The sequence below is a fragment of the Ambystoma mexicanum genome, chromosome 10 (assembly GCF_040938575.1).
Source record: "Ambystoma mexicanum isolate Mex_15411 chromosome 10, UKY_AmexF1_1, whole genome shotgun sequence".
NCBI classification, from domain to species: domain Eukaryota; kingdom Metazoa; phylum Chordata; class Amphibia; order Caudata; family Ambystomatidae; genus Ambystoma; species Ambystoma mexicanum.
Window position 1 is genome coordinate 1,521,753,902 of NC_090932.1, and position 27,016 is coordinate 1,521,780,917.

Below are 27,016 nucleotides of genomic sequence, written 5' to 3' on the forward strand. Positions count from 1 at the left end.
ACATGTCCAGAAGACCCGGGTACCATATCTGTCATGGTCACACTGGTGCAACGAGGATCATCCGGCACCAGGACCATCTGAGTTGATTGACTAATCAAAGAAGCAACAGCAGGAACGCATAGAGAAACAGGCCATCCCAGGGGAAAGAGAATGCATCCCTCATGCGCCCCAGCTGGGGAAACCTGCTGGCGATCCTCCAGCACTTGGTGTTTGTCGCTGTCGCAAACAGATCGATCTGCGGATTGCACCATCAGCGGAACAGGTGATCCACTTGGACCTGCCGAAGTTCCCACTCGTGGCAAGAGTGTAGCTCCCTGCTGAGAGAGTCAGCAATGGTGTGCTTCACTCCTGCTAGATGAAACGGGATGAGGAACATATCCTGGGCTACGGCCCAGTGCCAAAGGTCCTGCGCCTCTTTGGAGACCGCCGGGGATCTGGTTCCCCGCTGCTTCCGGATGTAGAACATTGTGGTTGTTTTGTCCTAGAAGACCCGTACCACTTTGCCCTTGAGGGACGGAAGGAAGGACTTGATGGCCCAAAACACTGCCCGCAGCTCCAACACATTGATGTGCAACAATGTCTCCTCCGGTCGCCACGGGCCTCTTGCATGAAGACTTCCGGAGTGCGCTCCCCATCCTTCCAGGGAGGCGTCCGTTGTGATAGTCTCCTGATGAGGTGGGATCTGGAAATCCATGCCTGCGGACAGATGTGCGCACACTCCCCACCATGGTATGGCTCGACAGAAATTCTCGTTGAGTGTGAACTTGTCCTCGAAGATCCCAGCCACTTGTATCCAACGGGCGTCGAGGAACTCCTGCAGCAGATGCATCCGTAGCCTGCACAGCCGAATGAGGTATAGGCATGACAACATCATGCCGAGTAGGGACTTTATTGACATCACCCTTGCGACCTTCAAGGCCAACAGCAATTGTACCTTGCCCAGGATGGCCGCGATCCTCTCTTCTGATGGAGACGGCAGGCATGACACTGTGTTGAGTCAGTCTCCTAGAAACAGTGCGTCCTACGATGGAGTCAAGCAGGACTTTGCAAAGTTTATCGAGAACCCCAGGTCGGCCAAGAGTTGGACGGTCTTCATTGTGCAAGCGGCGGCGATGTCCTTTGAGTTCGCCCAGATGAGCCAGTCGTCCAGGTACGGGTACACGTGGATTCCTCGTAGCTGCAGCAGCGGCGCCACCGGAGCCAGGCACTTGGTGAACACTTGTGGCGCCAACCTCAACCCGAAGGGAAGGGCCTTGAACTGGTAATGTTGTCCTTGAACAAGCGTAGGTACTTGCGGTGTCCCTTGTGTATGGGGGTGTGAAAATAGGCATCTTCCAAGTCCAGTGACGATAGAAAATCCCCTTCTTCCAGCTGTCCTAGCACGTGCTGAAGGGTTACCATCCGAAACCTTTGGGACTTGATGTGCTTGTTCACGCGGCAGAGGTCCAGAATGGGCCTCCAACCGCCAGACTTCTTTCTGACGAGGAAGTAACGAGAGTACACTCCAGAGCCCCAGAGCCTCTTTGGGACAAGCTCGATCACCCCCTTTTTTTTTAACATGGCCCTTACCTCAGCAGCAGCTGAGAGACGTGGGTTTCCTGACGGGCCACTGGTGGCAACCTTGGACACTTCCGCTGGAACTGTAGGGTGTGTCCGTGTGCGAAAGCGTCCAGCACCCAACGGTCAGTGGAGATGGTCTTCCACACACGGACGAAGTTCGCCAGCTGGCCCCCCAGCAGGGAGTGTGGGTGGGGACCCGACTCCACAGCCGGTTCAATCTTGTTTCGACATCGAAGTGCCGCCTTGGGGGCCTTGGCGACGACAACCTCCACCTCCAGACTTGGCGCGGCCCCTTTAGGTCTCCTGGGCTGATGAGCGGGGGGCTGACGGCAGAACGAGACACCTCCTCCGAATTCTTTAGAGGAACTTTGGGCTTTCCCTCCAGATGTCTGGAAGGATGGCCGTCGTTGCTGAAGCATGCCCCCAGGCCACAAGCTGTCTCAATGTACGCTTTGATGGCCTGGAGGGAGTTGTCCACAGTCTTTCGAAACAAATTGTCCCTGTCAAAGGGCATGTCCAACAAACACCTTTGACTGAACATCCTGGTGGAAATTTGTGGCCCTCAGCCAGCCCCGCCGACAAAGGCAAACGCTGTTGCCCATTTGGCGGAATCCCGTGTCGGCAATCTCCGTGGCTACTCTAATGGCGTGGTCCGAAGCCACTTCGCCTTCCTGTAGAATCTCCAACACCTCAGCCCGCTTGTCGTCGAGAAGTAAGTACAGGAGGGGGGCCATCTTGAACCAAAGTTCCCAGTCGTAACGTGCCACAATGGCGAGGGTGTTAGCGGCCTTGATGGTCGTTGCTGCAGATGAGATCACTCTTCTCCCCATGGCATCCAACTTCTTCCCCTCACTGTCTGGGGGGGTAGGAGGCTGCAGACGAGGATGAGCCCGAAGAAGACTTCTTGGCCGCCGCGGAAACCACAGAGTCCGGAGACGGCTGGGACCGTAAGCACTTGGGTACAGAGTTCGGCACACTGTATTTCTTCTCATAGTGATCCCTCTTCGCCGGAGCCGATTAAGGGTTCTTTAAGAGGGACAACCCCTTGTCCCAAATGTCATCCAATAACGGAATCGAAAGTACGGTCTTCCTCTTTGCCTCCCAGTGCTGGTATAGGAAACCCTCTTCGTTCTTCTATACCGGGATGAGCTGGAACAGCTCTGAGGACCTGTATATCATGGCGTGGAACGAGCCAATCTCGTCAGGCAGTGGAGATCTGGCCAGCAGAGACGGGAGATTACCCAGGCCGCCGTCGTCCGTGTCTTTGCCCGTCTTCGCCGTGTCCGGTTCTGTGTCATCCCTTGGTGGGCGAGAGGGAGACGAGGGGTGAAAGGGTGGTGAACTCTCTTCTAGGGTGGTGGTTCCTCCAATGGCCCCAGCATTCCCCGCCGCAAGAAGCATTCTTGTTTGGATTTCCGAGCACAGGGTATGCAGAGCCGTAGGAATGCCACTGAGATATCCCCAGGTGGCTGCTGGGGTGGAGGCGAAGGGGACCGGGGCGTTTGTGGCTTAGGTTGATCCGCTCCCCCGTCACCACCCTGTTTCTCCTCCATAGGGCCTGCTCTCGACGCATCTCCCCTCCTGGAGGACCAGGAGGCTGATGAGCTCTTCCTCTGAGGAAATGTCTGTGCCCTGGAGGACTACCGTGCCCCCCCCTTCTCTGCAACCAAGGGAGACTGTTTCGGTGAAAAGATGGGCATCACCTTCTCCGGTGTCTTTTCGAAGGGCTGGAAAGAGGTCTCCTTCCTGGCAGGCAGGAAGACTCTCGCCTTAGGGGCTGTGCCCTGCAAATCCGCCCTGGCGGGCCTTCGTGAGGGACACTGCTACTACTTCGATGGAAGTGTGGGTCTTTGCCTGGTGCACCCGAGCCTTCACGGTCTTGACCGCGTCCGCGGCCTTCACCTTAGGAGGAGGGTCGGGACCCCTATCCCCTTGGCCGCCTCTGTCGGGCCGGCCTGGGTCTTCTCCAAAAGCTTGCCGGGATGGTCCGACTTCCTCTTCTTTGAAGAACCTGAGAGTTGGCTCGCGGTCAAAGGTGCTGGAGACGCTAAACTCGCCTTGGCCGCCGAGGAGCCCGTTGCAATGGCGCTCTCAGAGGCAGTGGACTTGCAGTGCTTAGCCTTATGTTGGGCGCCCACGGGAGGGATGCCCTCAAAGGTCTTAGAAGACTGCTCGGCTTTCTTCTCTGGGCAGGGGAGACATGCTGTCGGGACTCACTCAGCAGGGGCCTTGGCCTGCAGCCAATCATTGAAGCATTACATCGGTCGGCCCACGTGTGCGGCAGCATCTCCCGACAAGCCACGCAGTCGTCCTCCACATGCGTCTGGTCCGAATGCAGCCAGTAGAGGCACAGGGACTGTCCATCATCAGAAAAGACGTTCCGTAGGTTGCAGCCGGGGCAAACCTTGGAGAGGCACTGATTCCTTCTCCTCCTCTGCCATATCCATGCGTTGTAGGACTCGAAAAAAGCTTCAGAAAACTCGTAGGCCTCGAAAAACACAGTAAAAGCTCGAGAGCTATAGCACGAGGACTGCCAAAACTTGAAAGTGCGGTAGAAATCTGAAGATGGCTGCCAGAGGAGGGGCTTAGGTAGAGGGCAGTCATTTGCTGGGGGCAGTATGACCCAGAGACCAGCGAATGGTTGATAGGAGAAAGACAGTTCAGAAGTGAAATTGAAACCGATTTCTTCTTTACCAAGGATTCCCAGCCCGCCGACTGGGAAGATTCATGAGCATGTGAATCCATGCCGGACCCCATACTGGAGAATACCTTGGTAGTAAACTATGTAACGTATTCTGTTTCAGGAATATTATACTAACATTAGCAAGTACTTGGCAACCCATGTAATTTAGTCTGTTTCAGGAATAATACTGTGATCCCCTACCTACAGTAGCAAGTAAGTACGTTTACTTTTTAGACTAGTGACACAATTCCAAGGTAATAACTTTGTAACACTTTGTTTCAGATCCTTATGATAGAAATAACCCCAGCACAAGTTAAGTTAGTTAGTAATCTTTTCACAGAGCCCCGGCTTTAGGAGTCCTTCCCTATCAAGTTCTTCGTCTATTTCAGGGTCAGATTGGAGGTCAAAAAGGCAGGCACAAGCTGTAGAAAAGGCAACATTTCCTGTGGAAATCTTCTGAAGCAGTTAAGTATAAAAGCATTCCAGCGTTGAGCCGGGGCGAACATATATGGGCGAACTCCCAAAACGCACAAATTACCACCTCAGCAACATAGGAGCGACAGAATGACTTTAGTTAAGTATTACCTAGAATCCCACAGTTCCTTAGGATGATGAAGATAAAGCTGTATGCCTTCACGCGCTAGCTGCTTTAGAGCTTGTCTCCTGTTCCTTGGTGATGAAAGGAGGGACTCTGGATGAAATTTTGCAGCAGTCGAGAGTGAGGACGCCCAGCAAACGATTCTTCGTGCTCCAATGTGGATCTGTGGTTCTGGCACCTTTTCAGAGACACCAGTGAAGAACGGTTCTAGTCTGATTGATTTGCCTTGCTTGCTCGGTCCTGCACACTGGTGAGGGGGCTTTGAGGAGTGGAATCTTGCTTCGGGAGGTCCAGGAGGAGTCCACCAAAGTTTCAGGAAGATTCATTCTTCGAAGGATGATGCGCTACATACAGGATGGTCGTAGGTCCTGGTGGTTTGCATCCCAGAAAGGTCGTGGTCGTCGTGGGATGGCTCAAATTGCAGGTCGTCTTACGACTAATTATGCCCTCTAGTTCATGGGAGGTTGTAGTCCTCTTCTGAGTTTTCCTGTCGATTATAAATTGGGGTCAGGACAGCAGCAGTCAGTTCAGCAGGCTTCACCAGTTACTGGAAGGGGCTTCAGGCGTCTCTGGCCATCTTCATCTTCATCTCTTCTGTTCCAGTGTTCGACTTGTCTTCAGCTCTAGGATCCAGGCCATTTATCCTGGAACCCAGCCAATCAGCACTCATGCTAAATTCAAACTTTGGGGGGTGGCTGTCCTTTCAGGACCACCAGCCTCCCAGATGGAACAGGTTGCAGGCAGGCATGCCAGAAGACAAAAGACTGCTGTGCTTCAGACTCCTTCCTCGTTTCCTGTCTTCACAGACATTGTGGAGCCTTGGCGGGTTTCCCAAAGAATTCCTGCCGAGGACAAATGTCAAACCAGAGCCTCCCCCACTCAGCACGGCAGAAGACGGGCAAATAAATGGTGAATAAAAGAACACAGACACCAATTTTGGGTTAATGGTGACCCTTCTGTGAACACAGCCTTCGGGTAAGAATCACAGAGAAGTCGGTAGAGCACGTCCACTGCCACCAGCCATTCAGGTATGCATGTCACTAACGGAAATGTTACAGGCGCAGTGAGACAGGGGCTACAGTGTAATTCCTCAGTACTCCACATAAGGTGGAATGTGATCTCAGAATATAAAATGAAGAAAGGATAAAAAGTATCTCTCTACCCTTGAGAACATGTGTTCCTACAAGGAAAATAAAATAAATTACAAAGTGGAGCCCAAAGGGCTCCAGTAGCACTGCAAAGAAGGTGCTGTGTGCTACAAAAGTAAATTACAGAAGACTTGGAAAACATGGAAGAAAATATGACTCCATAAAATAAAGTGTAAAAGTAATGAACGAGTGTTCCCATAGACTGAGTAAAAGAATGAGAGTGGGGGGGAAAAAGGCTCCCACTCACTCAGGAGACTGATCAACAAACATCCATGAGTCCAGCAAAAAGTGCCGGGGGTCTCACCGGTGAAGGAGATTTGGCACAGAAATTAAAAATCTACCCAACTGTAGGCTACTAGGTTCAACTCCACAAACAGGACATACATAAATGAGCATGTGATATACCTAAACCTATTAAGAGCTACCTGATCGAATCGTTAGTCCTATACTCGCATACGAAAATCACACTTCAAGTTAGGATTATTAGGTTGGGCAGGAGCTAATTCCTCATAAGAAGGCTCATAGGTTAAGAATGGAACAGGGGAGCTGATGCACAATAACCCCTTCTCTTCGTCAACAAGAATGATAGGAACCTGTTGCATAGATTTACCAGAATTGAGACTGGAGTCTCCATGCATTCATGGGCTGTATAGGTCTTATATGATGGCAAAGGGGTAGTGAGAAAGAAGGCTTTTGAGATGGTAAGTAGTTTGTCTTAGTAGGAGGCGTAAGCTCGCACTACAATTTGATTATATTTTGTCATACGGTACAAAGGGAATCTCGGCCACCTTCTGAAGAAAAGTAAGTAGAATTTCTTTCTGCTGTTAGGAAATCTGAAGGTGCTGCTCTGTACTCCTTCAATGGTGATAGCGTCATTCTGCAAGATAGGCTGCATACATAGGTTTCAAAATTCCCTTTTACAAAGTGGAAAAAGCAAACCAGATGCAGAAGAAAATGAATTACAGTCGGAAGTAAAAACATTCTCTGAGATGCTACGTGAAGGATAATAAACTGGCATAATCAGTGCCACTAGCTCTTGAGTGAGCACTGAAAACACTGATTATTTGACACATTGAGCAAAACATCCACTCAAATGGCAGTAATCTGCAGAGAGTATGCCAGAAAGGCAGATTGGTATAAAGCATTAACAACTGTAAAAACTGGTGCCATTTAAGATACAGTATCAAACACTACACAACAGATAAAGGGTGCACACTGTGCAAGAAAATTAAAGGAAAGCTAAACATTTTCTGGACCCAAAAAGTACATTTCCTTTTCCAGGTGCTTTACCTCTGTTCGGACTGATCCCCCTCTCTATACAAAGTTGGATAGGATGCACTCCGCGGGTAATCTGACTCTCCTGCACCCTCGGGTGGTGATACAGGTTCAATGCCATCTTCTGAGCCACTCAATGTGGAGGCTTTGCTTTGTTCTGGAGACCTGAGCATATAGACCAACAAGATGGTTAATGCATCAATCTTCTGACACAATGGTGTGACCAATTACATACTTCTGATAGTAACAGATCTCACATATTCATTGCATTTTCGCCCAAACACTACAGGATTTTATTTTTAATATTTACTTTTAATGCCTCAATAAACTCATATGCTCATCTTTTGATAAGTCACACTTTAAGTCAACTAGTATTCTTCCAATCTTGAAAATACAAATTGTTCACCGTAGTGACTGTTTCAATGGTTTTAATTTCCTTTTCCACGGACTCAAAGGATATCCACACCACGGTGTGGGAACCAAATATTTGTATACAGCAGAAGGTACGGTGCGTGCATGCATTACTCTGCCTGCCCCCAGGCTTTCCCATATCCCTTAACACCCACCCACCGTCTTCCCATTCCCAGTCCTTTTCCTTTCTGCCAAGGCCACAAAGTGAGATATTAATGTAGGGATGTGAGGAGAAAATAGGAGGGTGTGCTGTGTGAAGAAAGGAGGCGCAGACTAGCAGTCACTATGGTAACTTGTGGCAATTTTTACATGCTGTTGCCCTTTCACCAGATACATTATCCAAGAATTCCCTGAAAAAGACTCAGGGTGCAGCTCCTAACACACAATCAACCAAACAGGCTGTTCATCATAGCCTATCCAAACTGTGCACCATCACTTCAGCCTTCATCCAATGTATAGTATTTGGAGAACTCATGTATATTAGCCTAAATTGCTGCCCTGCAGATGACATACAAAGGTTCCTTCTGTCAGGAGATACAACAGTTTTGAGAACCAGAAGCTGATGGGCTAGATGAGCGTGACTAGAATTGTTAAGATGGATGTCAAGAATCAACCCTGGGGGTGAATTCTGAGGGACCACCCCAATATAGTAAACAGGGAGAAGACACTGATGTCTAGCCAAACAAAATCAAATAGGGTAGCAGACCAGTAAGGCTTAGACTTAGAAGGGTGTATGAGTAGTTGAGGCTACAACAGGACACACTACAATAATTCAAGTTAGACAGAAGCTGTACAAAAATATACATTTATTAGGCCATTGCAAACACTCCAACCAATGAAAACCTCAGGTACGTACAGTTTTTACTTATACACATGTATACATACACGGTTTGGGGGTTCTGTAATCGGAACATCAACACTTTACCTTTAAAACAGTCAGTGAAATGAAAGGAATACTAAAAGCAATACTGTAATCAACTGTGTATGGTAAAGCAAGAGAATAAGAGAACAAGCAGAGGGGGCCTAGAACACAAGTGTCACCACTTCCACAAGATTCATTTTGCAGAGGGTCAGGAGGGTTTACTATGTGATTTGCAAACAAGAGTTTGCAAAGCCAACAGTTGCAGATAAGGGTTCCAGAACCAGAAAAACAAGATAAGTAAAGTTCCAACAGGTTCCTCTCCCAATCCCACTGTTTTAGGAGAATCCCAGTAGTGGTCCTTGACCACCACCGTTCTAAGCCAGGCAAAGGAGAGGAAGGATTAGGACTTTACACCCATAAAACACAAGAGGGGGGTATGAATAGGTATGCAAACTCACCACCTTACTCCAATTTCTTCAGCAACCACTTCAGAGATTCTTTTATTCGCTGAGCCTGCTTACTTCTAGGCTTGGTCCAGTCAAGGGAGGTCCAGTGGCTGCTGGTGCAGAGGCCCTTTCAGAGTGGGGTTTTAGGTATGTCTATTCAGCGGTTTCAGGCTCCGACGAGAGGTACTGAAGACTTGACAGCTGGATGCCGTTGGAATGCCAAGGTAAAGAACTACACAGAGCAGGCAATCTCAGGGAACTTCCAGGAGGCGAAAACAGCGAATTGCAGCAGTGGTCACAACGATCAGGAAGCGATAAGCGATCCTTGTGGCGAGAACAAGGAGACAGACCTTGCATGCGCCTATTCGGTTAGGAAGGCAGCAACTGTAGGGGAAGTCGTCTTATCAAAAGAGTTGGAGATCTGCAGCATTCCAAGGCTGAATTCGGAAGAGCTATCAGTGCAGCCTGGTGGCCCAGGAGGAAGCCGTTCAGTCCACTAGGTTGTTCAGGGACACTTCCAAAGGCTGAGCAGGCAGGGTCAGAACAGGTTGTCCCTACCAGTCCCTGGGTTGAAACACCAACGAGGGCCGAGTGGAGATCTGTAGAGAGGAGCAGGGCTTCACTGGGACTTGGCTGGAGGCAATGCTGGTTGGCTGCAACAGTTGTCAGCTAACCACACTTCTTCATAGGGGTCTTGGCTCCAAAGATGATCCATTGAAGGGCTGCTGCAGTCCTCTTTTTATCCATGATTTGGCATTCACTTTGGGAGGCACAAATGGTTGGCTAATGCAGTTACATTGTGAACTGGTCGTGCTTGTCAGGGGATATGTAAAGTATACTCTGCCATCTTCTTCCACAGATGACTGTTATACCCTGCCAGTATCTCATCCTCATCATCATCCTAGCACAGCTTGACAGAGATTTGAAATAAATCTTCTTGTTCAACAAGTCCAGATGTTTACACTCTTTTTACGAGGGAACAGACGTCGAGTCAGCAGGGATGCTAGTCTTTGTAAGAGACACTGACACAACAGCAGACTACAAAAGGGGCTAAGAAGCCAGGCACAACAGCTTGTTGGGCACTACAAATACATAATCTAAAGGGAATTGCTCAAAACTGGAGTGAAGCGAGGCTTTTTCCATAGCTCCTCCACCACCACCCTGACCACAAGTGGGGTGAGAGGGATGCCCAACCAGTCCAGTCTGCCAGACAGGACCAGGGCAACTACTCCCATCGCCGATAAAGACTGCTTCAGATCTTTCAACCCCATCCACTCCACCACTGCTCCAACAGCATATGGAAGATCTTGGATCTGAAGAGTTCTTCCACATTGAGGGCTTGTTTAGGTTGAAAACGAAGATCTGTGTCCACTCTGCAGGGAAACAAGGATTCCTGTCATCCTTAGCCACACGAACAGGACAACAGAGGTAAAGGAAAACATAGTACTGGTTGGGTAGGTGAAAACGACGCTGTCACTGGTGTCGTGGGCCATGGTCTGTGTAAGGTTTAAAGGAATCTGAGGCCCAAGTCTTAAAACATTTCCCCTACATAGCATCAGAGGCAACTAAAGTCTAATAGCCTCTCCTCTCTTCTCATCTATTAGGTAGGACTGGATATGCATTCCCTAACTATTTCCTCCCAGGATCCTATTGCGTCACTGATAAGGCACTATGAGAGGAGATTAGCACGTACCTGGCTTAGACAAAGATTCTGATCCAACGGGGTCATCACTTACAAAAAGGATGGTCAGGGTCACAACTGAGTCCTCCTCAAACTATGCATCTACAACTGGGGACAATTGGGATTGGAGGTCCCGCACTGTACCCAACTACACTGTTTGCGCTCTCAGCAGTCTTCCCCACAATACTGGGTCAAATAAGACTACCTGCTCCAATGGGGGCAGCGGCCTCTCCTCAGTCAGAGTCACAGAAACCTACAGTAGGAGATTCAGGACTTAGGATGATAAATGTGCCCTAGCAGCAGGACAGCAGAGACATTGGAGTGCTGTTGGCACTTTCTCTGTCAGGCAAACAGTCCACAGATTAACTAAGCCTGGCAAGTCTCTCTTATGACTCAAAAAGGGCTTGCACGTTCTGTTCTGCCGCCAAACATTTCCACCTGCATGAAACAGAAGGACTTGCAAATGTGCTTTTGCCATACTTACTCAGGCATATTCTGCAGCGTGGAGCACTCCTGTGAGGGACCTGCATCGCCTCTATATTGCCCCACCATGCTTTAGCACTGCCAACAGTGCTTAGTTCATTTATGGCCTCATGCTGGTCTTTCTTTCAGGCCTCGCAATACTGTAAGGAGGATACATCAGAGCATAGCCTACAAGGTCTTGGGATGAACTGCAAGCAAACCCCCAATATAGGGAGTGAATTTCTATGAAGCCTGGTCTAAGTTCCCACCAAAATCTCAGCACCAGGGCCGACCTAGACCCTCGTGGCCACTGAGCCTTGTTGTGCACCTTCATACATAGCTAATGATATAAGGCATTTGGTGTACCTCTGCTCATGTGTCACTAGCTGCCCTGCTGGGACTTAGGTACTGATAGCAAGGTTTGACTAGTTGGACACCTCTGGTACACCCCTGGAACCAAATGGAGCTAAGCCAGATGATTTATCTGGGAAGAACGGCTCCTCGAATTCATGCGAGAAATGAGGTGCGGAAACAGTCCTACCTTCTATTATAAAGTCATCAAAGCGAGAAGGCACCCGGATTCCATAGAGTTAGTACTCTTTGGAAATGTATAGGCAAACTCAGTAAGGCCAATTGGGCCCCAGGCACAAGAGGCACAAAAGGGAATAGTTTCTTACCTGTAACTCCATTTCTCCAGCATTGGTATCTTTCATGGATTCACATGCTTAGAACATTCCCCGTCGTCAGACTGGGACCCCTCGGTACACATATATAGCCTTTTCCTATAGGAAAACTTCCGACACTTTTGTGTCCTATCCTCGTCCTTTTAGGACACGCCTACGCATGCTCCGCCGGCCGTCCCAGTATAAGAGGCCCGCCCCCGCGGTTCCCCTTCAGATTTCGGCCCCTCCAAAGTAGGAAGGGTTAAACTTATCCATCACATACATTGCAGTCCCGGGGAGGCTTGGCGGGCGCATGTAAATCCATAAAAGATAACAATGCTGGAGAAATGGAGTTACAGGTAAGAAACTATTCCCTTCTCCAGCATTGGATCTTTCATGGATTCACATGCTTAGAATAGATTGTATAGCAGTAACACTTGAGACGGTGGTGAGAATGCAATGTAACGCACCCTCACCCTACTACTCAACACATATGCGCAGCAGTAATAAGTTTACTCATATAATCTTTCCCACCGAAAGTATACTGTCATCAAAGGTAGAAAACAGACTCTCCACAACGTGGAGCTTACCTTACTGAAACAGATGGCACAGGACAGCTCTTCCCATCTGCACCTCATCCGCATGCTGCCTGGCAAGGCAGTAGTGGCGGGTAAACGTGTGGGGCACTGACCATGCCGCAGCTTGGCATATGTCCGTCAGCGGAATTCCGGCCCATAACGCTGTTGAGGATGACATCGACCTTGTAGAATGGGCTCTAGGATGTCTTTGCAGTGGCCTTCCGGCCTTAGAGTGACAAAAAACAATCGTCGACGAGACCCATCTGGCCAATCCCTGTTTCGAGATTGCTTTACCTCTCGTCAACGGACCATATGCGACGAACAGTTGCCGAGTAGCCCTGATGTCTTGTGTGCGATGTAGGTAGAATTTCAGAGCCCTCTTAACGTCCAGGGTATGAAGAGTTTTTTCTGCTGCCGACGATGGAGTGGCGAAGAAAGTAGGCAGAACCACGGATGAGTTTTTGTGATATACCGTCGGAACCTTAGGGACGAACGTAGGGTTACTCGCCAGGACTACCTTGTCCTTAAAGAATCTTAGGTAGGGCGGGTCCACGACCAGCGCTTGTATTTCCGAGATACGTCTGGCTGATGTGATAGCTATCAGGAATGCCAACTTCCACTAAATTAATTTCATGTCGGACGTGGCCATAGGCTCGAAAGGCGGTTTCATCAAACCTGCCAACACTGTGTTGAGGCTCCACGCCGGGGGGGAAAGCGTTTCACCGGGGGAAAGGCTTGAAATAAACCCCGCATGAAGTGTTTCACCAGTCTGTCACTGAATAGAGGAGACGACTGCCTCTTCCTTGTGAACCTCGAGATGGCTGCCAGGTGTACCTTTATCGATGAGGGGGACAATCCCTTTTTTGCTAAGAGGAGCAGGTAAGGTAGAACTTGTTCCGGCGTCACCAACAATGGTTGTAGGTCCCGCTGTTTTCTACACCATTCACAGAATCTCCGCCACTTATAGGAGTAGGATTTGTTAGTGGAAGGGGCTCTAGCCGCCTGCAGAATTTCTTGGCACTCCTCTGAAATGTCTAAAGCCCCGAATTCCGAGAAGTCAGGAGCCAGGACGTAAGGTTGAGACTGTCCGGATCGTGATGCCACACCGTGCCTCTGTCCCGGGATAGAAGGTACGGGACTTTCGGAAACGCTATGGGATGTTCCAGCGATAGATGGAGGAGGTCTGAGAATCACGGTTGCCTCGGCCAGTATGGTGTCACTAGAATCACCCGGCAATTGTATCTGCGTATCCACTGTATTGTTTTCCATATGAGGGGAAACGGGGGGAAAAGCATAGAGGAACATGTCTGTCCATGGGAAGGAGAACGCCTCCCCCACCGAACCCCCTTGGTGCCACCTGCTTGCAAATTTCTCGCATTTCTTGTTGTCTTTGGTCGCGAAGGCGTCCAGAGGGGGGTGGCCCCATTTCTCGAACACTTTCTTCAAGTGACCTGTGTCCATTTCCCACTCGTGTATCTGGGCCATGTTTCTGCTGAGGGAGTCGGCTTGGCAGTTCCTCACTCCTGGAAGGTGATGAGCCACGAGGGAGATATAGTGCTTCGATGCCCAATGCCATGTTTTCTGGGCTTCTATGGAGAGAGTCCTTGATCGTGTTCCTCCTTGTTTCCTCAGATAAAACATGGCTGTTGTATTGTCGGTCAGTATCCGCACCCGCGACCTCTTGATGTGTGGTAGGAACGCCTTCAAGGCCCATCGTACCGCTCTGAGTTCCAGTACGTTTATGTGTAGGAGTGACTCCGTTGGAGACCAGCGACCTTGCGTTTGGAGAGCACCCATGTGCGCTCCCCATCCGGTTAGGGACGCATCCGTAACTATGGTGCTCTGGAACTCCGGCTCCTGTAGGGGCACACCTTTGTTCAGATTGTGGGAGCTCTGCCACCACTGAAGGGTCCGAAATAGCTTGTCGTCGTCGACGGTTATCCTGTCCGACCACGATCCCTGAGCCTGTGTCCATCGGTCTGCGAGGAATTCTTGGACTGGCCTCATGAAAAGTCGACAGTTTCTCACCAGATGGATGCAGGATGCCATGGCCCCTAGGACCAAAACATACTTTCTCACTGAGATCCTGGTGTTTCGCCGTAGCCGGGCCGCATGTTGAATGAGTTTCGAGGTCCTGTCGAGAGAAGGTTTCACCAGCCCTAGCTGAGTCTCGAACTGTGCCCCCAAGAATACCAGCATTCTCGATGGCCGCAGAGAGGATTTCTCGAAGTTTATGGCGAATCCTAGCCGTTGTAGAAGCTGCATGGTGGCTTGCAGACTTGTGTTGGTCGACGCTGGGGAGGATCCCCTTACCAGCCAGTCGTCGAGGTATGGGTATACATGGTGGCCTTGCTTCCTTAGCCAGGCCGCCACTGGAGCCAGGCATTTTGTGAACGTTCTGGGGGAGGTTTTGAGCCCGAAAGGAAGAACCGTGAATTGGTAGTGGGTTCGCCCTATTACAAAACGTAGGAATTTCCTGTAGGCTACAATTTCCTTCCCTTACCTTTCGAAGAACCTGCACCTCTAAATTTAAAGGGGAAGAAGATTTTTCTGGTGAAAAAGGTTCCGTCTCCCATACCTCGCAAGGGACGCCCATTCAGTATGGAGGAAAGGGGACGTGACCCAAGAGTATGATGTGCAGAAGTAGTATAACCCCAAAATATATTTGAAAACCAATTTGGAATACAGAAGGCCTAGAATAAGGAACCTGCAAGCGGCAGAAAAACACATCCAGCCTCGACCATGGAGGTAATTGACTACAGAAAATGCTTGTCACACTCCAGTACAGTCCTAGGTTCAGTTTATGTATTTTGTCTTTTCTGTCTGTGATAACCATTTGCAGTTTGCATCTGGTTTCTCGTTGTTCAGAAACATGGGCAGACAGAGCGACTAGCTTTGAAGTCGTCCCTTTGTACTGTGGACCAAGTTTGAAGGCTAGAAACTGGAGCATCTAGAACCTAACAAACTGCAAACAGACAGAGACATCATTTTTTATGTTCCCTTGTTTCCAAATCAAAACATACAGCTGAGTAACATGCTTCAAACTGAATGTAACTGTATAAAGTAACGTATATTGAAAAATGGGAGGCTAAAATAATACGAATGCCCAAATGATTAAATTCATTGTTGAATAACATGCGAGTCATATGCCCTGGTGGCTCAAATCCAATTGGCTTCAAGATTATTATGGGAGCCAAAACACCTTTCACAATGTTTATGGTAATGTAAAGCTGCTATAGAGCAGCCCAGCTGAGCTCTGCATACAGAGAAGCAAGGAAACCAGAGATGTATGAGGAATCACTAGGCCAGGGTGCAGATACACAGCGACAACCTATTGTTTAAGCTTCAGCAGCCAGGATGTTGTATTTAACCTTCTGTATTTCACTACATGTATGCAAAACAAGGTCTGTGATCGTCATGTGAGCCTGCAAGCAAGCACGTCAATGTGACTATTACTTGGCTCTTTAAATTGCATGCAATTTGCATGTATACTTTAGCAAATGTAATCAATTTTGTGAGAAATATATGCTGTAAAGGAATGCCCTCGAGTGCCAAGAGACTCAGCAACAGTGCGCGGCATAAGAACCTTTAACATAACATATCAATTGTTGTATTTTACAGGAAGGAAAACATGCACCGAAAGAAATGAACTGTTTTGCTTTTGATGATTCCCGTTCACACAATTTAAGTGCCTTGACTGTTCTCAATGTGTCTGCCAGCAAAATTATGCCGGGAAAGCAAACTATATGGGAAGGGTCCAAATACTACAATTGCCTTGCAGAATAACATGCTTAATTAGACATTTCAGAGAAGGTGGATATCTTCCTCCTTCCCAATGCTTTGTCACAATTCTGCATATATATGGGATACATTACTCACCGTAATCGTATTTCTGATGCTTGTATCTGCTTAGAGTCACATGCTATGCATAGACGGACATCTAGTGGAAGCTGCGGAGTGTTACAGTTGTTGTTTTCGAAACTCGAAAAGGGAATTCAACAGGGCGTGCCAGTAATACTATCCCTAGTGTGACGTCCACTGTACCCATGGTCCTTCATGCATCAAGGTCCGTCAGATTGTTTTGTTTCTGACATGAGGATGCATGAAGTGTAGCGTGAGTACAGGTGTATTAAAGCAGATATGTATCAGATAAAGCTCAGAAAACATTATGCACCTTCTACTCAGGGGAGGAATGGTGGGTGTATGCGAATCTAAGCAGATACAAGCATCAGAAATACGATTAGGATGAGTAATGTATCCCTTCTGAGGCTTGTGGAATCTGCTTAGATCACATGCCATGCATAGATTAGTGAGCAGTGTTTGGAGAAGGTTGTAGTTTTGAGAAGGTACAGCGGCAAATAGATGTTTTAGAACCCCTTGTCCCACCTGAAAATCTTCTTTAGAGTGTGTGTCAATGCAGTAGTGCTGAGTAAAGTTATGTATTGAGTTCCAGGTGGCTGCTTTGCAAATGGCGTCCAGTGGGATGTTTGCGATAAAAGGCAAAGTAGCTCCTGTACCGCTGGTGGAGTGAGCCCCTGAAGTAAAAAAGGCAGTGTTTTGCTCGATAGAGAGTAGCAACACTGTATGCATCTGACTATCCATATGGAGATTGCAATCTTGGAAATACAGTCTCCTTCCGTGTCTGGTGCTACAGAGACACAGTTGGTCTGTTTTTCTTAGCGGCCTGGTCTTGTTTACATAGTAAAGGACCGCTCTCCTTACATCTAGCTTATGGCGTATCTTCTTAGCTGAGCTTGTTGGCTTTTGAAAGAAAGCCGGTAGCTCGATGGATAGATTAACGTGGAATTTAGAAATGAACTTAGGAGAAAACCTAGAATGTGTTCTTAATACCAATTGTCTTTGTGGATAACAAAGAAAGGGTCTTTCACTGACAAAGCTTGCAGTTCACTGACTCTCCTTATTGAAGTGATAGCAACCAAGAAAGTCTTCTTGCACGTGAGGTGTTTAAGGCTCGATTTATGAATAGGGTCAAAGGGGGGACCCATGAGCTTTGCAAGTACTACATTGAGGTCCCAGCCTGGCAGTGGGTTTGATATAGGAGGGTGGGGTCTCTTTACTCCCTCCATGAATGTTTTAATGACAGGAATCTTCCACCATGACACCTTACTCTGAGAGGGGGTGTATGCAGATAGAGCCGCTAGGTGGGCATTTAGTGAGTTAAATACTAACCACGAGTCCAATAAGTGAAGCATGTAATGAAGAATGTGAGATGGAGTACATTCTATTGGGCTCATTTGTTTTGTCTGACACTACAAAACAAATCTTTTCCACTAGTGTCATGATCTCTGCTTCCAAAAGATCAGGACTTGCCCAACTCCCTTGGAAGCAGACCCATAACCCCGGTTCCGAGTGCCAGCCAGTCCCAATTGGGACCTTTTAGACCCTGTCCTGGCGCCAGTGGCACCAGGCTCATAAAGATGCCCAGTCCCAGCGCTGGAAGCGCCGGGCTCATAATGCTTGGGTGGACTTACCTGCAGCAGACCATGCTGCTTACTTACCTGCCATTTGAGCCCCTGATCCTCTTCTGTTTGGGACTACTTTTCCTTTTGGGTGGGGCAGGAGCCACTCCCTAGGTTCAGAACACTGGAACTCTTCTGGAAAGCAGGGACTCTTTTCTTACCTAGGCGTGGCTGTGGAAGGAGACACCTAAGCACTACAGGAGGCTATTTAAACCACACCCGATGGATGAATCTTGCTTTGCGTTATTCTGCATTCTCTGCAGCAGAACGCTCATCGTGTCTTCAGCTTCTGATCCTGGACCTAAGGGAACAAAGGCTTATCATCCTGGAATCCAGTCTTCAGTAGCACCTGTAAAGACAAAGAAAGAAAAGGTTAGCACTACGGTCTTCAGTGGCAGCGCATCTCTTACCTGGTCCATCGGCTGTCACCAACGCCTCGCGCTGCATTCCGGCATCTGAAAGACAAAGGCTTACCTACTTTTTGCATGCTCCGGAGGTCTTCGCACTGCATTCCGGCATCTGAAAGACAAAAGCTTACCAGCTCTTCGCACGCTCCGGAGGCCTTCGGCGCTGCATCCCTGTAAGAATCAAGACCCGGACCAGGGTTGGGTTGCTGAAATTATACTTTATTCATGTGATTTTAAAGTAATGAAAATATAGTCCATGAACTCCACTCTTAGGCAGTCTTCCAGGTATAGGATTAAGCCCTCCTAAGTCTCCTTGTTGTCCGGATAGGCCCACCAGTTGTTCCTTCTCTCCTCGTCCTCTTCGTATGACTAGGAAAATCAACAAACGCTGGATTAGTTCCCGGGCTTTATATGAGGTGAGTGACTTGCTTCCCCCCCAATGGAAAGCTTCCCTGTCCATCAGACTTCTCATTGGCTGGTATTGCCATGTCCCGCCTCCTTTAAAGGCTGCCGTGGTTTCCCAGAGTGGCTGCTTCTGCTGCCTGCCCGAAGAGTCCCGCTCCCAGGCCACTCCATCCTGCGAGTCCCTCCCCCCCTTTGAAGTCTCTCCCTCTCGCCATGTGTCTCTGTCTCCGTGGCCGCCCCAGATCGGCCCGCCCCGCCGAGCAAGTCGTCTCTCCCTTCTCTCCCTTCCTGGTGGGGAGAGACGCTCGGCGGGCCGTGTGGGCCGGCTCCCCGCGACCGCCCGTGCCTCCCGCGGGTTCGCCGTCATGAACCCGTCTCCCGGGCTGCAGGCCGCGGCGGCGTTACCCTTGGCGGGTTCAGGTAAGGCTGGATGGGAGGGGGCCGCTCCTTTCATGTCGCGGCTCGTGGCCGCGATCCCGTAGAGTTCCGGGGATAGCGGGCGGGACGGGGCTGCGTTCTCTGGATCGCGGCCCCATGCCGCGATCCCGCGGAGTCCCGCTACCCCTCCCGGCGCCCCCTCCACTCCGGGCCCCTTCTCACATCTCCCCATCACAAACCCTGGCCGATCGGGCAAGGGAGGATTCCGGGACAGATAGTCGGCCACCAGCTGGAAACCCGCAGGTCTCTGTAAGGTAATGAAATAGAACGGTTGAAGAGACAGGAACCATCTGAGTACCCGCTGGTTGGTATCTTTATGCCTTGCGAGCCACTGTAAGGGGGCATGGTCAGTATACAACGTAAAGCAGCGACCCAAGAGATAATACCTGAGGGTCTCTACCGCCCATTTGATGGCCAAACACTCCTTCTCAATAGTGGAATAGGCCTCCTCGTGAGGTACGAGCTTCCTGCTTACGAAACAGATGGGCTGAAGTTCGCCCCCTTGTTCCTGTGAAAGAACTGCTCCCAGCCCCTGATTTGACGCGTCCGTCTGAAGGAAAAACTGTCTATGGAAGTCGGGGCACCGAAGTATTGGATTTGAGGTGATCCTCTGCTTCAGGACATCGATGGCTTCCAAAGCAGCGGTGTTTTTGGTCAAATCGGGAGACCCTTTGTTTCTTAAAGCGTCAGTTAGTGGAGCTGCCACCGAGGAGAAATCTGGGATAAATCTACGGTAGTATCCTATGAAACCCAAAAAGGCACGGATCTGTTTCTTTGTGGATGGAGTAGGTATCTCGTGGATGGCCTGGATTTTCGAGAATTGCGGTCGTATCGTGCCTCCGCCTACCAAGTGTCCCAGATATTTCGTCTCGTGTGCCCCTATGACTGTTTTCTTCGGATTAATGTGTAGGCCTGCCTTATACAACTCAGACACCACCTGTTCCAAGTGGCGTACATGTTCTGTCCAGGTCGTGCTATACACGACAATGTCGTCTAAGTAAGCCGCAGCATAACTCTCATGGGGACGTAGTACGACATCCATCAGTCTCTGGAAGGTGGCTGGTGCACCGTGTAGCCCGAATGGCAAAACCTTGAATTGGTATAGACCTTGGGGAGTGGTAAAGGCAGTCTTTTCCCGGTCCGTGGATTTCAAGGGAATCTGCCAATAACCCTTAGTTAGGTCAAGCGTGCTTAGGAAGTTGGCGGATCCTAGCCTTTCCAACAGCTCGTCCATTCGTGGCATAGGATAGGCTTCATAATTGGAGATCGTATTTAATTGTCGGTAGTCCATACAAAATCTAACAGTACCATCGGGCTTCGGTACCAACACTATCGGGGATGACCACGGGCTGGTTGAGGGTTCAATTATGTCCATACGGAGCATCTCTTCTACTTCGTTTCGGATAACCATCCTTCGTGCTTCTGGAATACGATAGGGTCTTAGTCTAACAATCTGTCCGGGATCGGTTTTGATCTCGTGTTCGATTAAATAGGTCCTCCCTGGTAAGGCCGAGAACGCTTCTCCAAAGGGAGACAGCCTGGTCAAAAGTTCTGACCTCATGGAAGGAGTCAAGATGGTTCCCCATTGCACGTCTTTTAGCTTGCCCTGTTCATGATTCACGTTTTGTTCTGAGATATCCTCACCAGCATCCATTGTGGCTACCAATACAGGCGCGTTCCATGCTTTTAGCAGGTTCACATGGTATACCTTGTCTGGTGTGGCACGATCGGGTTGGTGGATCCGATACGTCACAGGACTAAGTACCTCCTTAACCTCATAAGGACCTCTCCATCTGGCCAATAGCTTGTTAGTACTGGTGGGTAGTAGGATTAGTACTTGGTCTCCTATTCGGAAAGTTCTCATCCGACTTCCTTTGTTATAGTTTTTCTCCTGGTTTGTCTGTGCGTGTCCCAGATTCGTCTCGGCCATCGAGCGGAGTGCTGTCAAATGTTCCTTCAACTCTTCGGTGTACTCTGTTAAAGAAATCTCATCCGAAGTCTCCCATTCTTCTTTTACAAGGTCCAAGATGGTTCGGGGTTGTCTTCCGAAAAGGAGCTCGAATGGAGAAAAACCGGTAGACGACTGTGGGGTGTCGCGTAATACCATCAAGACCAAGGGTAATATACGGTCCCAGTTCTTCCCATCTGACCCGGTCACTCTCCGTATCATTTTCTTGATCGTTTTGTTATACCTTTCGACAAGGCCATCGGTCTGGGGATGGTATACCGAGGTGCGAAACTGATGTATCTGCAGTCTTTTGCATACCTGCCGAAGTAAGGTGGACATAAAATTGGTCCCTTGGTCTGTGATAACTTCCGAGGGTAAGCCCACTCTTGCGAAGAAGGGAATGGGCTGGTCGCATAGTTGTCGGGCTGATGTTCCCTTCAAGGGAAATGCCTCTGGATACCGCGTAGCATAGTCAACAATGACTAGTAGATACTTGTATCCACGGGATGCGGGTTCTATAGGTCCAACGATGTCCATGCCTATCCGCTGGAAAGGAACGTTAATAAGGGGCATTTTCTGCAAAGGGGCTTTTGCTGGTAAGACGCCACTTGTTAGCTGGCAAGTGGGACACGCCTTACAGAACTGGGATACTTCACCGTATATGCCTGGCCAGTAGAACCGTCTTAGTATGTTCTGCTGCGTTTTCAGGGAGGCCATATGTCCGCCGCAGGGGTGGTTGTGTGCCAGTTGCATTATGACCATTTTATGGGGTTTTGGTAATATCAATTGTTCCTTTACAGTCCCATCGTCCGCCTTATATTTTCTATATAATAGTCCATGACGGAACAGGAAGCCAGGTCCTTTTGTTACATCTGGATCTTTCTCATTGGCCGCTCTCTCACGGGCTACCCGAAGGGTGGGATCTGTTAGGGTTTCCCCCCTCAGGGAGTCCTCATGATCCTCGGGTTGCCAGTTAATGGGTCGGGTCATGTAACTGGCTTGGCACCACTCTAGTCTGTTCCGTCTTTTATGTCCGGGGGGGTTTCTAGAGTCACCTATGTTCGAGGTTCTGTTGCTCTTTGCTCTTTCTTCATCCAGTGCTTTACTAAAGTGGGGTAGGTCAGTTCCCAGGACCACTGGGGTGGGTAGAGTAGGAAGGACGGCAGCCTTTAATTGAGTGGTTTCATGGTTCACCTCTATCTGTACCTCTCTCATCGGGTATGTTTTAATGTCCCCATGTATACACTTTATCGGTACAGAAAGGTTAGGTAAATTAGGGTTATTACTCACGGTGGGAGATATGGCTGTTTGTCGACTTCCGCTATCCAGCAGCGCCCGGGTCGGTCGTCCATCCACTCTTATATCCACGATGTACGGACCAGGGTTACGTACTTCCGGGTGTGGCTTCATGTAGCCGATTTCCATAGGTTCTGTGGGCTTCCTTCTGGGGCAAAACCGGGCAATGTGACCCCATTCACCACACTCAAAGCACTGGGGTTATCGAACTCCCGGGGTTATGGGTGGCTGTCTCTCCTCGTATCCAGTCTTCCTTTCTTCTAGTTTCCTGAAGACCTCCTCCAGTTGCCTCCATCTGGTATGTGCCACTTTTGGGCCTTTTTGTATCGGATGTTCAAAGTTCGGCGACGTCATCCTTCCTGGTATACTTGTTGAGGGGAAGCGACTGTACCCGGCCTTTTGATAAGCCGATGCAATGTCCACGGCTTCCGCCAATGTAGGCCTGTGGTGTTGCCTAACCCATCTTTGCATCGAGCTCGGTAAGGCTTCTATGAACTGTTCCAGGATTATTTTATCTAGGAGGGGTTGGTTGGCTGGGGTAGGGGATTGCATCCACTTCTCCGTCAGGTCTTTAATGCGGTAATATAACTGCCTGGGACTCTCCCCGTTTTTTAACTTGGTGTCCCTTAGCTGAAGGCGATAGGCCTCCTCATCCAGGACTAGACGGTCCAGTACAGCTGCTTTAATTTCCCCATATGGAGTGCTCCCATTGGGGTTCACAGCCTGATATGCACCCTGCATTACCCCAGATAACAAGGGAGCCACATACTGTCCCCAGCGTTCAGGCGGCCATTGCGCATTTCTTGCAATCCTCTCAAAACTTGTGAAGAAAAAGGCTGGATCCTCTCCCTCCTTATACTTCTGGAGCAGGGTGGACGGTACCATGGGTTGGTTCCTCGTGCTGGTTACTGCATCTGTGAGCCTGATAATGTTCTCATGCTGTTTGTCCTGGGCCGTGGTCTGTAGGGCGCCCTGTAACTGGATGGCTTGCTGGAGCGCCTGGCGATCAGCCTCTGCCTGTTGTGTTTGTAGCTTTATTAATTGCTGCAGCTGCTGTTGGCCATCCGTCAGGGTTTTAATTAGGGTATCCATCACGTTGTCGCTGATCCCACCTTCGTCGCCAATGTAAGAATCAAGACCCGGACCAGGGTTGGGTTGCTGAAATTATACTTTATTCATGTGATTTTAAAGTAATGAAAATATAGTCCATGAACTCCTTGAGAGTTACTCCACTCTTAGGCAGTCTTCCAGGTATAGGATTAAGCCCTCCTAAGTCTCCTTGTTGTCCGGATAGGCCCACCAGTTGTTCCTTCTCTCCTCGTCCTCTTCGTAGGACTAGGAAAATCAACAACAAACGCTGGATTAGTTCCCGGGCTTTTATATGAGGTAAGTGACTTGCTTCCCCCCCAATGGAAAGCTTCCCTGTCCATCAGACTTCTCATTGGCTGGTATTGCCATGTCCCGCCTCCTTTAAAGGCTGCCGTGGTTTCCCAGAGTGGCTGCTTCTGCTGCCTGCCCGAAGAATCCCGCTCCCAGGCCACTCCATCCTGCGAGTCCCTCCCCCCCTTTGAAGTCTCTCCCTCTCGCCATGTGTCTCTGTCTCCGTGGCCGCCCCAGATCGGCCCGCCCCGCCGAGCAAGCCGTCTCTCCCTTCTCTCCCTTCCTGGTGGGGAGAGACGCTCGGCGGGCCGTGTGGGCCGGCTCCCCGCGACCGCCCGTGCCTCCCGCGGGTTCGCCGTCATCAACCCGTCTCCCGGGCTGCAGGCCGCGGCGGCGTTACCCTTGGCGGGTTCAGGTAAGACTGGATGGGAGGGGGCCGCTCCTTTCATGTCGCGCCTCGTGGCCGCGATCCCGTAGAGTTCCGGGGATAGCGGGCGGGACGGGGCTGCGTTCTCTGGATCGCGGCCCCATGCCGCGATCCCGCGGAGTCCCGCTACCCCTCCCGGCGCCCCCTCCACTCCGGGCCCCTTCTCACAATCCCGCATCTGAAAGACAAAAGAAGGTGCGTTTAAAGACATTGGGCAACTTTATTACTCACGTGCCATTACTCCTTCCCACGCAGAATCCAGTGGGTATTCCAGCACCCTTCAGCTTCTCTAAAGCTCCGAACTTGTACCTGCAAGATAAAAGGGACAGTTAGTGCGCATCGTGAAGCAGGCTACAAGCGCTTACTTACGTGCTTCCAGGCGCTTCTATTCCTCACGCGGGTTCGATCCTCAATTCTCTTCAGCCCGCCATCCGCCATCGCCGGAACCCTGCAAAACAAGAGATATCATTACAAAAGACTTTTAAGACATTTGAAGTGCCCAGAACTTACCGTTCGTGCAGTTAACGATGGACAGCAGTCCTCTGAGGTCAAGAGGCCTGCACCCTTATCCAGTGAAGAAACTGGTTACGGCACCCTGCCCCGAGGCAGATGGAGAGCTCGGCGTTCACTTACCTAAGGTGAGGGCGTTAACCTTTGGGGTTCTACAGGAGAAGAGAAAGGGAAGAGGAGAGAGGCACCCAATAACCCCAGTTCATTAATCCCATATTTTCTATCTGCAGACATCTTACTCTTCGAGTCAGACATACAGTGCACAGAGGTCCAGCCCAAAGAGCCAACCGTGTGTTACGCATCACCTTTGAAGATACGGCATTCACCCAGTCAAGACCGGCGCCTCTGCGGGAATCAGGTGAGCGTTACAACTAGGTAAAGTTACAGTATCTAGTGTTAGGTTTACGTTCTTCCTTGAGGATATCCATACACCTTTGAGGTAGATTTAAATGTCAAACTCTACGACTTCAGGAGCCAAGCTGGCAAGTTCAAGTGTGAGGTTGTGGGTGTAATGTTATGTTGTCCCCCCGTGCTAGGAAAGCAAGTTGAACAGGCACGGGAGCTTGATCAGGTCGAACATCGCCAGTTTGCGCAGATGTGGACACCAAGGTTATGTCACCCACATAGGAGCAACTAGGATTAACAATCTGTTCTTTGTGAATCTTGTTCACCACTTTGCTCATTAGCCGAGTTGTGGGAAAAGCGTAGGCAAATTTCCCTGACCAACTCATCCACAGGGCGTTCCCCTTGGAGTCTGGTTTGGGGAAACCTGGACGTGAAGTCTGGACATTGTTTGTTTTCTTTTGCTGCAAACAAATCTAGTGAGGGGTAGCCCCACTGTGTGAAAATGAAATCTATGACATTTCTGTCAAGTTGCCACTCATGCTCTTCTGGTAAGGGATCTCTGCTAAGAGAGTCCGTTAGAGTGTTGAGTTCCCATGGAACATGTTGGGAAGTTAGGTACATGTCCCGTTTGAGTGCCCATTTCCAAATTTTCTGTGCTAGCCTGGACACATTTGGAGAGTGTGTGCCCCCCTGCTTGTTTATATAGAACATTCAGAACATTGCAGTGGTGCCGTCTGTGAGAATTTGTACTGACCGATTTGTCAGATGTGCTTTGAATGCTTGGAACGCTTTGAATACTGCTAGAACGTCCGGCAGGTTGATGTGGTTCTGCACTGTGATTTGAGTCGACAAACCATGTGCTGTGAAATGAAGGTGATGGGCGCCTCACCCGGTGAGTGACGCATCTGTTGTCACAATCGTTTGCACTGCCGGGTCTTGGAAGGGTTTCCCCTTCAACAGATCCTCCTTATTCCACCAGCGTAGAGCTTGTACTAGTGTTGTTGAAACGACCACTAGATCGCCCCACTGACCGCTGCCTGAGACCACTGTTTCGCCAACCACTCCTGCATTGGGTGCATGCGCAATCGTGCGTTCGGGACTAGGTAAATGCATGATGCCATCACCACGTGCAAGCGCATTGCTTTGTGTACGGTTGACCGGCTAAATACTGAGGTATTTGCAGCAGTATGTTTTGAACTCTTTCTGTTGATGGAAAAACTAAACCTCCTTCCGTTTTTATGACAGCTCCCAGGAACTGTTTGGCCTTGTTTGGTACAAGACTTGACTTTTTCGCATTGATAGAGAAACCCAATTGGAAAAGGTTGCTCTTTCTTTGGGCATTTTGCTTGCAAATTTAAGGGGTTTCCCCTGTGATCAGCCAGTTGTCCAGGTAAGGGTACACTGGTATTGACTCTGTGCGTAGGTCCACCACCACCAGTACCAGTACCTTGGTGAATACCCTTGAGCGGATGCGAAGCCGAAGGGTAGAACCGTGAATTGGTAGTGCTGGTTTGCTTTGAAACGCAAGAATTTTCTGTGCGCTGGGAACATTGAAATATGAAAATAAGCATCATTCATATCCAAGGTTGCCATGTAGTCCCCCTCGCCCCCCAGTTGAGCAGGGGATTACTCCTTGTAGCGTTGTCATGCAGAATTTTTGTGGCTTGACATAAGTGTTCGCAAGGCGCAGATCTAATACAGGGAGCATTGTGAGATCTTTTTTCGGCACAAGGAAGTAGATTGAATAGATACCCTTGTTTACCTAGTTCGCCAAGATGATTTTTACGGCATCCTTTAATAGCAGCGCTGCCACCTCTTCCAGTAGGATGTGTTGTTCTTCCTTTGAGGTAGTTCTTTGTCTCGGGGGATGGTAGGAGGGTCGCTGAAGCAGCTCTACTGTTTTGGGGTCGGGGGTGGATCCACCTCTGGAAGAGGTGGACCTGCCCCTGCCGTGAGATCTTCTCTAGAAACCCTGTGAGGACTTGCCCTGTGGAGAGCCACAGGACAAGCTCTG

General features: G+C 49.6%; 1 protein-coding gene across 6 annotated transcripts in view; it reads right to left on the reverse strand.

Annotated features, from left to right (window-relative positions):
• The window catches only part of NCOR2 (nuclear receptor corepressor 2), a 2,813,293-nt gene that overhangs the window by 119,943 nt on the left and 2,666,334 nt on the right, over positions 1 to 27,016 (reverse strand). For all 6 annotated transcript variants that reach the window (XM_069619703.1, XM_069619702.1, XM_069619704.1 and 3 more), the window contains one exon: positions 7,280 to 7,429. In XM_069619703.1, coding sequence (XP_069475804.1) covers positions 7,280 to 7,429 — 150 coding nt within the window. The remainder of the gene's footprint in view (positions 1 to 7,279; positions 7,430 to 27,016) is intronic.